Consider the following 12,573-nt stretch of genomic DNA (forward strand, 5'->3'; position numbering starts at 1 on the left):
GGGATAGGAGGGCCAGATCATCTTCGAGATCTAAATCTTCTAATTGATTCTGACCTCGTCTTCAGTAAACTACAAGATAATTATTATGTTTAAAAGCCAACCAGATTAAATATAATAATTACCTAGTAGTTTATTGAGGAAGAGGTCTCACGTTAATGATGCACAACGATTAAAAAGTAGGAAACAATTGAATTTTCTTTCTTATATTATGTTTTTATATTATGATCTGGACAGAGCTCACCGGTAACATATTCTTATAACATGATTTCCCATTCGACGACGAACATCGTAGCCCTAAATGCTGCGAATATGTCTTGCTGTTTAGTTCTAGCCCGCATGAACCCTTTGATCACTGAATGTGTTTTTGAATTGTTGGTTTGTTCTACGCAATTATCACCACACTTTTATTCAAAAGTTTTTATTATTTTGATGATGTAAATTTGTATTCTTTTTTATTCGTCCTTCAGTTTGTTAATCAATTCTCTTTATTAGTTTTAGATTTATACAGACAAGAAAAAATACAATGCTGAATAAAAGTTTGCATTTGTATACATTTCCAAACTGTTACATTCCAAATGTGATTGATCAACTACTAATCAGATCTAAATTTAATAATTTCAACTATGAAAAATACTAAATCTCCACAAAACCCCTTCTGATAATTAAATATAACTTTCTCAAATAAGGTTTCAAAAAATATTTTCTCAACAAATTGGTCTTTCTTAAAGATATCACTTATAACATTCAGATCTATAAATGAATAGTGAAGGTATCAAAATAATGCACTTAATCATAACGCTAAAAATTTAATAGCTGACCTACATATAATTTTATGTAGGACTTGTTCTATTGTATCATGTATTATGTTGTTGTCACAATGCATTCAGTCTTTTAAAGCTATAAAAATGTCATTAATCCTGTAGTGACTGATGTGAAGTAAAAACATTGTAATAAGATATAGAATAGTGTCATTTTGAAAAATTCATAATAAGTAACGAAAAATTAATTAATTTACTTTGCCTATTTCGTCTATGTCTATCTATATGATCTTTAAGTTGAATTCTAATTTGTCGTTCATTTGGTAAATTTGTAATGAATTCATGTCGAAATAATTCTGATGTATTTGGACGTTTATGGAAATCCTTAGTTAAACATTTATTGACAAAATCATGAAATCTTGGTGTCCAATGTCTAGATCCGTTCGGTGATTGTTTTAATCGAGGTGGTGAGTTACGCATAATTAAGAAAAGTGCACGCATTGGATGCATTTCACATAATGGTGGTCGACCTTCAGCCATTTCTAAAGCTGTTATACCCAATGACCAGATATCTGAACGAGCATCATATGTACAACTTGAGTCTTGTTCGCAATGAATCACTTCAGGAGCCATCCTATAAATTCCAAAAAAAGAAAACTTGCAATGGAGTGTAATAATAATGTAATAGCAATTGTAAATGCACCATATCATTAGGAAAAATCATTCATTTGAGCAAGCCTTCAAAATAGAATATTTTGATTAATTAGGCAAAACAGGAGTGAAAATTAAGTTGATGATATTGATTAGTAATTAGTAACAGCTCTATTTCACGAGTTAACTATTTCTAGCGCAATCACACGATAGTCCTTAACTACTAATGTCTTTCCGTGACCTAACTAATAAACACTTTAATATAACGGTGTATCACTTCAACATTTGGTAATTTAATAAAAGGAGTCAGAATCTTCAATACGAACGTCAAGACAGTTCTACTGTACGGAGCTGAAACTTGGAGAACTACTACAACCATCACCAGAAAAGTACAAGTATTTATGAACAATATTTTACGCAAGATACTCAATGTCCGTTGGCCGGATACCATCAGCAACAGCGTTTTATAGGAGAGGACAAATCAGCTTCCAGCTGAAGAGGAAATTAGGAAAAGACGTTGGAAGTGGATCGGACATACATTAAGGAAATCACCAAACTACATCACGAAGCAAGTGCTAACTTGGGATCCTGAAGAGAAACGGAAAAGAGGAAGACCAGAGAATACACTGCGTCGACAATTGGGAGCAGACATGAAAAGGATTAATAGCAACTAGGAAGGATTGCCCAGGACAGAATTAGATGAAGAATGTTGGTGGATGGTCTATGTTCCTCCATGAAGGGTAACAGATGTAAGTAAGTAGGTGGTGAAGGATAATCATAAAATCATGTATAAGGATAGAGAAACATTATCCAAATACACTACCGTAACCATTATATTTCTTGCTGAAACTATGCTACTGTCGCAACAGTGTTGTAACAATACCACTGTGACACACTATACTTTGATTATATAATTAAGTTTATCATCTCAGTTAGTACTAACATTAACTAAGTATAGATTCTTGTACTAAGCTTATCAAGTGAATAGTAATGTTACCTGATTTTTTTAAATTGAAGTCGATGACGTAATTCTCCGACCCATAAGAAAGTCGTTGGAAATCAAATATTCAAATCACTTAAACGCTTTTACATATTACAATCTCACTAAAAACGTTTTAGAGAAAGACGCTGATTCCATATTGTATCATATCAGTGCATTAACCCGTAATGGTAGTAAATCTATTTAGAAAGTAAATATATTTATAGTTTTGTTAAAAAAACTCTGATTATCCAATTTTTCAACTGCTTCCCTATACTTGTTACTTAGACTGTCTAGTTTACATCCATATTTCACATCAACACTTCTTTCCGATTTTTTTTTCGAGACAAAGCACCTCAAGTCAATAGCCAATTTATTCATTGTAAATAGATAAACTTAGTGCGGTCTTCCAATTTATTATATTATAATGAATTACAGATAAGATACTTGTAAAGAATCTGGTCAACAGATGTAATTAAAGTTAGGTCATGACAAAATTTGACCAATAGGATTTCGAATTGCTGAAATGAAAATGTATAAACAAAATGGGGACTGAGAGTGAAAAAGACACTTTTCTTGGTTGTTAATAATTGACACATAAAGAAAAAAACAGGATTAAAAGCATAGAAACAGTATATATATATATATATATATATATATATATATATATATATATAGCCAGTCTGTGATATATTAGATTTATTGATGAAAAAAATAACGAGATTCACAAAAACTATCAGTTTTCAAATTCTTAAGAAGACAAAGCATATTATTAAAATGTTGAATAATCTCAAATTAAATGTCATATAGGCTTTGAATAATATGAATATATGAAATGACATTTAAAGTAATCTATTAGGTCAAAGTAATGTTTAATGCAGGTATATATCGATTGGGGATGTAACCGGATACACAGATATTACATCATTATTACACATTAGAAGTATAGACAACACTTAGCGAAACCATAGATTTTCCAGTAATACGTAAAGTTCCAGGTACAAAATAGATATATTAATTGACATGGCTGTGAGCCGAATTTCAGTCGAATTGGTTAGACATGTATAATAACACAGTTTACAACTGACCATCACCATGAGAGATGATTTCGACAACTGTATTGAAAAAAAAAAACAATTTTCTAGGTGGCGTCACAACATGGCAGGTTATGCTACGAGACAGATAAAATCAAAACCTAGAAGACAGAATAAGCAGAGATGGATGGCGGCTAGCAGTGGTATCTAGAACGAGTGTTTCGTTCTATTTGGGACTCGTTAGCTGGATATATCTGCATCTCAGAATTGATGTTTACTCTGGGACTCGAACAACCAATAAAAAAATGAATCGAGAAAAACATAGTACAAAACAAATCATATTAAAGCGGTCATAATGATAATTACTGAAATAGAACATTGTCAGTCATAAAAATTCTAAACCTTTACGGATGAAGAGGCTGAAGTATATAAATAAGACATTTAAAACTTCAAAATGAATGGTGTTTCGTATGTTCAGACAATATTAACAAACCATATGAAAACTTATTTCCATTCTGGGAATATTTTGACTGAGATAATGTTTCTATGTTCTCTGTATTTTTGTAGAAGTACATAAGTGGAAGTCAGAAATATTCAATGTAACAAAGTTATCAATGTTATTTCCAAGGTAGCAGCACCTATTAACAGATGTACAGGGACTGATTTTCTGTCCAGATTACATAGACCAAAACACATGCAAATGTTCAACTTCCACTCGATATTTATGAGAACCAGGAGAACTATAAGATGCTATTCAGCATAAATAAATATTTGTAATATAAGGTTTTCAAAAGTTTGCACAAAACAACTCTCATTCTCACATAAACAAGGGGAAAAATTATGTTTATCGAATAAACTATAAACCGAAAATAGTTTTATATTGCGAAATATGATGGGCAAAAAAAAACAAGAAACCAATCCAACTGAATGTTTCTCTTCATGGAATAGATGTATTAACTGGAGAAATATCTTTATGTATGCATACATGTGTAAATGTTAAGTAAAAACAAAGAAATAAGTAAATGATTATTTAATATTCTTCGTTGTTTACTCTGGAAGGAAAACCTTCCACAATAATCTCAAACTGGGGGAATCCAGGGAGAAAGTGGAATAGTACAACTCTGTATATGTAGTGACAAAAACATTATCTTCAAGCACAGAAAGTCAGCGAACAAAAGGTAGTAACAGCCAATCAGAAAAAAAAGGGTTATGAGAAAATGTAAATCAGAAAAATTGTACACAGGATTATTGCGTCTACTGACAAAACTTAAATAACGCATGATCTCTTTTGTAGAATGAACACTTATACTTGATAGAATCAACATAATATGATGAAAATTCTGTGCACAGTTACATAAATTAGAAAGAAAATATTCTACTAAGCAGAAAATAAATGAAATAAAAAGCATGAGACTATGAAATAATTGATGCTTTTAACAGCATAATAGTAGAACTAGTGGAAAGTTATTAAGTAGTAACGCATGTTATTTATACTACAAGGAACAAGGTATTATTTTACGAAAAACGTTGTAAACATGAGATAACTAAATAAAATTATGATGATAAACACTGTGATTTTCTACACACGCTAGTGGGAATAACTGATCACAGTCTAATAGAACAAAGATTAAGATATCGAAAAATCATTCAAAACAACAGTCGGCAAAATGGAAACATTTTAATAAAGTACATGAAGAGACATGGGAAAATGGAAAGTTAACTAATACAAAAGATTTGGCAGAGATTAATCACGATTAAGAAAGTTGAGTAGCACCAAAATCTTTGTTATTCAGGTCGAATAACACCGATTTGAATAGTCGTAATGCAGTAGCTACTTTATAGTTCCAGGTAAATCTTGGTGATCATTGACAAATAACTGACACTAACTGCTGATTGTCTCGAACCACTTAACATGTACAACTTAAATCAAAAACGACTTACTGGATGAAATAGTTTATTACGTAATATCATGAACTTGAGATATTTTTTTCATCTTTATTGTATTCCTTTCAAGCTAATAGCTTAGTTTAGGTGAGAAAGATGACAAACATATGATGCAAACGTCTCAGTGGATTCAGGCTCGAAAATATATACGAGTAATTTATTCTTATTTATCATAAACTTAAGGCGTGAATAAGAAATTTAATGAAGATTATCAAGTACAGGTCAACACACTCGACCTCCTAGACCGAAAAAAGTATTGAGAATTTCAAATCAGATCTATCCAATGTTTAAATGCTGAGTGCTTTCACTATTCAATCTAAAGCTTAAACTGAACATTGCCTACTTAGTAACTAATGTATTTTACATGAGCAATCTACTACAGTAATATCAATTAAATAACTATAGTCGTTTTGTAACACGAACCGTTTTAAAGTGCTTTATCCCAGATAACTGTAGTATTAAGTGTATATAATTGAAAGAATAACAACACTTGGATGGTGTAAATATTTATTACAGCTTGGTTTAAAATTCGTAACACATGATATACTTGAGAAAAACTACATAATCCTGTCTATCATCATAAACTGACCATAACATTCAATTTTATCCTAGATAAATAATGGATTGCATTATTTCCAATTTATTATAAACATTTACTGGATAATTAACAAGTCACGGACTGGTAGTAATACAGTTCTCAATGGTATATCTTGAAACACTATTTTGAAGTTATGAGATCTAGGTAACGAAGACAGGGTTACATGTAATACAATGATTGTGTGTTAATAACACTGAGGGATTGACATATCCTATGTCTAAAGGACTATGATTATGAAATACTAACAATTAAATTCTCAAGTATCATGATTCTTTTTTTCTACTTAGAAAAAAACCAGCTTACCAGTACGGGGTTCCAATAAATGTATTCCGTTTACCAAATGTTTTGTCCAATTGTGCACTCACTCCAAAATCGACTAAATATAATGGCAACAGGAATAGAAATGAAGAGAAAAAACACGGAAGATTCACAAACTGATGTAATCTATTTTCATAAAAATATAATTAGTATCACAATTAGAACTGTTAACAACAACAGAAACTTTAAGTATGACACTGAACAGAAATTTATCAGTAGCATAGTTGATAGATATTGAATAAAAAAATACTTTTGATGTACCCAAACAAGTAATGACATGAAAGCTATTGTTCAATGACATAACCACATGTCGCCTGATTACCTAATAACATATTTGAACTCGATCCCGTTTATTTTGATTATGATAAGTCGTTAATTATTGGTTAATATGTATAACAATTAAATTACTTAACCTGAAGAAATCTCTACAGTAATAAGATAATAATATGAATTAATTAACTCGGCCAATTGTCTTTTAAATACTAAGAAATCAAAGACATAAGCTGTGTATCACCAATAGTAAAATAAACTCGAAGAATTAGACAGTACCATTAGATTGAATGTCACGCTAAATAATCGCTCTTATGACTGATTACTGAGACTTATTTTTATTTGAATCACTGAGTTACACATACGGTGCAAACACACGAAACCAACCTAGAATTTAACTTTTGCTATTTTAAAATGTCTAAGAATGGGGGTAAATTCCGGAGTGGCAGAGGTAGTAACAGTATTAATGATATCTAATGATTGGCTATGAAAATCACGTAGACCCCAGTCAGGTAATCTGCACATATTTACATGGTTCAGTTAAAGGTAACACAGTGTCAATCAATGGGAGTCTGGAACTAAAATACAACGAAAGTCGTTACATATACATATGCAGATAAGTAAATCACCTAGTTTATTATCAAATATGAACAATGTGAAGATTTTTTTGAGTTTCCCCTGTATACGATGGCATTACACATCAACTCAACAAACCAGTAATAGAGATACGGTAAAAGATATCATAAATACAGCAATTGGTAATTACCAGTATATGCTATTTTTAGAAAAACGCCGTAGATGGTTAAATACAAAATCTACCGATCGTAACAAGTTTCAAAATGAGAACTGTAAGTGACAACCAAAAGGATGAACACGAAAAATAAGAGAGAATATCATCAACATAATACGAAGCCATAATTTAACAAATATTTCGTAATGAAAATGATTAGGAACTAAGAATTTTAAAAAATATGGTTTAACCATTCCCAGTACCGTTGATAAATTATAATTCAACTACCAAAAACATAGTCGTAACCTAGTGACTTCTATTGGATAAGAGTAGAAAAGTGGTTCAAAAAGGTCAATCGTAAACCGAATCTGTTTGGTTAAAAATGCCTTATAAGCAATGAGTTGATACCTCTGACAATAAATAGTTTAATAGTCAAGGATAAATTTTTAAATTTACATCTCCTGGGCATCACTGAAAACCCCTTTATGATATTAAATCATAATACACTAATAGTCTGGTAAGTCAGTCAATATAGGATTCATAGAGTTATGTATATTCGTAGTTTAAAGTTCCTAAACTGGTAAATGTCAGAAGGAAATAAGAATAAGTTGTTTCCTAACAATAAGATAAAACAATGTAGTTACCTTTAGATATTTGCTTAAAAATAATTCAAAACGACAATCCCAGCTTTAGGCATGTTGTCTTTCGCTTAGTATTATATAACTTCATGTGATGCGAAGTAAAACTGATAAATCATTGTTGTTTGCTAGTCAGTTCTAACTAAAAATCAATACATTATGAAACTTATTTAGATTCGGATACGTCATGCTCTTATTGATAAATGTGTAAGTCACAAAATTTTCAATAATGTCTTGCTTTTATTTGTTGTTCGATAACTACTAATAACTAAGACTAAACAAATAAATTTAACACAAATGTCTCATGTAATTTAGTTTCATAGAGCACAAATCATAATACAATGTAACAAAAACGATAACTCTAATTATAATACACGTTATATCAATAACATATTGTATAAAAGACAATATTTACAATAACAATAGAAAGTATGGAGTCAGACACTAAGTTATGAAGCAAACCTGTTGCATAACACTCAGTGATATGAAGTGGTCAACAAAATCAACTAGAAAGGTTTAAAGAGGTGACTTTTAGCTTTAGAAATCCCATATGTTCCCTAATCATTGGCTTAAACTAGAATCCATATGTTTTAATTCTAATATGGTTGTACAGCTACCTTTGTAACATGGACTTATTCATTGAAAAGACATTAATATTGATACAACTGAGTACCAAAATAAATATGCATCTCATAAAAAGAATGAAACTGCGACAAAGTAAAGAAAGGCGGAGAATACAATCTCAACGAATGAGTAAGAAAACAGGTGAATGAGAATAGCGTAAAAGAGAGAAAGTTCAGTTAAAAACACAACCAGGAAAACATCTTTCAGTTCAGAGAGTTCCTCTCACTTCCCTTTACGCCATGAAAGGATACTTCTTATTGAAGTATCTGAAAAGCAAAATGAGTTAGATGTGGTCTTGAATACCCTGGAACGTGATCTTAGTGTCCAAGGGGTAACTGCTTCAGACCGGCTACATACAACCTCTCCGTGAGTAGTTATGGATGAGTTAGCTCTTTATTTTCGATGTTTTACTACCGACTATGTAAATCTGAGGCAAAGTGAGATAAGCTATTTTCAGAATCAATCTTCACCAACCTCCCCTCTTACTTTTTGTAAAGGTAGCATAACTGAAACATAGATATTTGAGCGTGCTACTTCATTGCATTCACAGCCACTTACAGTCGGCTAGCAGTTTGTTGTTTTCAGTCTTCTCACTCTGACCAACCTGTCTAGTGTGGTAGGACATTAAGGAACAAATGTTCCAGCTAAAGTAGTTTGACTGGGTCACCATCACAATATCGAGGCACGACCATCACATCAAGATAGAAGAAGCTAATAACAATATTATTTTTAGTGACTGAAGTTTTATGAAATACTTACTACCTTAAAATCCAGGAACAATGTTAGTGGATAGGAAAACCACTACATATCAGTTATAGTATAATTCAAAAAAAAATTCGAATAGGTTAGGGTAGGTGAACGTTTTCTTTTATGTAAGTTTATTTGGTATGTTGAAATATTATGTACATATTATATTATATATCCCTTAAAGAATATAAAATGTATAAACACAACCAAAAACCAAAACGCCAACAGTGATGGTGATGACGATAAAACATTGATTATAATAGTGAACTTACCAAGTTTCACCTCAGCATTATCAGTGAGCAATACATTTTGACCTTTAATGTCTCGATGAATCACACGATTTGCATGTAAATGCATAAGACCCTAGGAAGGAAAGTAAATTATATTTAAAACAAATATATTTCAAGAAATGAACGGAATGTACGTGGAGGAAGAAACAAACTTATGAACCAAACAAGGTTATCAAAAATAAAAAACAATGACCTTTCAGATATAGGTCATAATATTTCAATAAATTATCGTGTCAGCTAAAGAATTTTTAATTCCAAAAATTTAAAAATGAAAATTATTGAATCATAACAAATTCAAAGTTTAAAAAAATAAGATTTTTGAATACAAGTCTCATTTATTTCCAAACTCACCATTAACTGAATAGACAACATCTAATTACTAACTATCACATGTAAGTGTTTCTCCAGTGAAATGAAATAGTAACCAATAATGTAAAAACAGATAGCTCAATGAATCGTATCCTATTGATATCCTTTCTCAGGAAAGCTATTGCGATTTTGAATACAATATTGTCATTATCAGTCAGTTAGTTACAACATAGAACCTGGTACGTACACACATCAATTCAAGTTGTCGACACCGCATTAGTATAGTGAGATGAAATTGTCAGGCCTAATTCCAGAATAGAAGAGATAGTAACAGTAGGAGTGGTAGTAGGAGAAATTAGGCATTGAAGATACGACTCGAAAAGAAAATATAAATTAGTGAAATATAAACAAGAAGTTGTGGGGAATTTGGCAGATGCACCTGCACCATTGCAAACAATTTTGAATCATCTCATTCAAAGTCTCTAACCATTATTAACGATAAACACATATGCCCTAACTACGTAGTCTACACCTATTAACATGATTCAATTCAATTGTCAGAGTCTTCATAGACTTGTGCTTTGTTTTGTTTTGGTCGCCTCCCTCACCTTCTTCCAGCTTACTCCTACACCAGACAACATTGATCTTCGAGGTATGTGGTGGTTGAGCATACGTGGTACATGTTCCAATCACCTCAGTTGATGAAGATTTACTACCTCATCAATCGATTTGCTATATTTACCTAACATTCTATTCCTAACCCAGGCATTGCTCACGCAATGGTCGCAAAATACACCACCAATACTTCGAAGATACCTATGATCGAATATCAACAACCTAAAAATATCTTCCATTTTTAATCGCCATGTTTTATATCCATAAAGTATAGCGGAGCACAGTAAACTCGTTTTTTGTTTGGAAGATGGGTATTTCACCTACGCTACAAATGACGCAAGTCGGTAAAAGCCAATCGAACCTTCTGAATCCGTGCCAAGATTTCGGCTGATGTCAGACCATCAGAACTGGTTAGACTCCTAAGATAAGTGGAGCAGTCGATGAGCTCAACGACTTCACTCCCGATCATTAATTCAGGTAATGACTCAAGCCAATCCTGAAATCACATTTTACATTAGGAGGGAGAGAACCTCATCTCAATCTAATACTATTATCGTCAGACGTCCAGATGCAAGTTGACTATTTACAGTTAGTAATCAATTCATGAAAGTGGAAAATAGTACCGATTAAATTGAATGTTGCGATAAATATTATGAACAACAAACTATTAATGTAGTTTACACATCTTTAGGCAGACAATAAAAGTGTTCCAAATAAACTTTTAATTGTTTTAACCACACAAATAAATAAATAAACTTATAGTTTAAGTGACAGTTTTCATAAGCAAACTAAATTCAACATTACTTGAACATTATAAAGGTGAATATATATAACATACTAATCACACCTAGAATCTAGGTATGACGTCTAGAAAAATTAAGAGATAAATTTTGCATTTATAAGGTTCCCATGCTTTTCTATATAGACCAAAATATTTCTCTAAATATACAATTTATCACTGTGTGATTGTACACCTTATGATTGTATAGTTTAAATCAATACTATCACAGAATACAATTAGTTTTGTCTTGAAAAAACAAATAATAAAGTTTATTAGTTAAGAGGACACTGGAAACCAAATTGTATTGATCAATTTTATGCAATCATGGACGTGAATTTCGCATTTCTACAAACGATATTTATTTCCAACTAATTCTCAACTTATGTTCATATTTAGACTAATTGTTCTTCAATCATTTCATAAACAAAGATTACTATATGAATAAATCTCTGTCAAATAATTTCATTTTCAATGAATTTTAATGAAACGTCTTTTCTCATTAGTAATTAAAAACTGTCTTGTAAACTTAGTTTGACAAGGTGGATTGTTTTCTTGTTAAGGAAAGTATTTAAAATTTGTCTTAAAGAAAGAGACAACAATCTTTCAATACAAAAATGAATTCATCATTTGCTGATTTTTTCTTAATGTTGCTACTTCCAACTTAATTATACCTATAATAAAAATATTGAAATTTCAACAATAAAACAGAACAACTTAAGATGTATCTTGAGTCTGAATATATATTAATCTTCTAATAGTGGTTTTGAGCTTGTTAAGGTATCGTGAATCTTAATCAACTGAGGTGATTGGAACATGTACCACGTATGCTCAACCACCACATACCTCGAAGATCAATGTTGTCTGGTGTAGGAGTAAGCTGGAAGAAGGTGAGGGAGGCGACCAAAACAAAACAAAGCACAAGTCTATGAAGACTCTGACAATTGAATTGAATCATGTTAATAGGTGTAGACTACGTAGTTAGGGCATATGTGTTTATCGTTAATAATGGTTAGAGACTTTGAATGAGATGATTCAAAATTGTTTGCAATGGTGCAGGTGCATCTGCCAAATTCCCCACAACTTCTTGTTTATATTTCACTAATTTATATTTTCTTTTCGAGTCGTATCTTCAATGCCTAATTTCTCCTACTACCACTCCTACTGTTACTATCTCTTCTATTCTGGAATTAGGCCTGACAATTTCATCTCACTATACTAATGCGGTGTCGACAACTTGAATTGATGTGTGTACGTACCAGGTTCTATGTTGTAACTAACTGACTTGTT

General features: G+C 31.5%; 1 protein-coding gene across 2 annotated transcripts in view; it reads right to left on the minus strand.

Moving 5' to 3' along the window:
* The window catches only part of Smp_163420.1 (protein kinase), a gene marked incomplete at its 5' end in the record, with an annotated part of 73,598 nt that overhangs the window by 46,412 nt on the left and 14,613 nt on the right, over positions 1 to 12,573 (minus strand). For both annotated transcript variants that reach the window (XM_018793273.1, XM_018793274.1), the window contains 3 exons: positions 1,016 to 1,392; positions 6,268 to 6,340; positions 9,564 to 9,654. In XM_018793273.1, the coding sequence (XP_018647802.1) occupies positions 1,016 to 1,392; positions 6,268 to 6,340; positions 9,564 to 9,654 (541 nt within the window). The remainder of the gene's footprint in view (positions 1 to 1,015; positions 1,393 to 6,267; positions 6,341 to 9,563; positions 9,655 to 12,573) is intronic.

This window comes from Schistosoma mansoni, chromosome 1 (assembly GCF_000237925.1).
Source record: "Schistosoma mansoni strain Puerto Rico chromosome 1, complete genome".
NCBI classification, from domain to species: domain Eukaryota; kingdom Metazoa; phylum Platyhelminthes; class Trematoda; order Strigeidida; family Schistosomatidae; genus Schistosoma; species Schistosoma mansoni.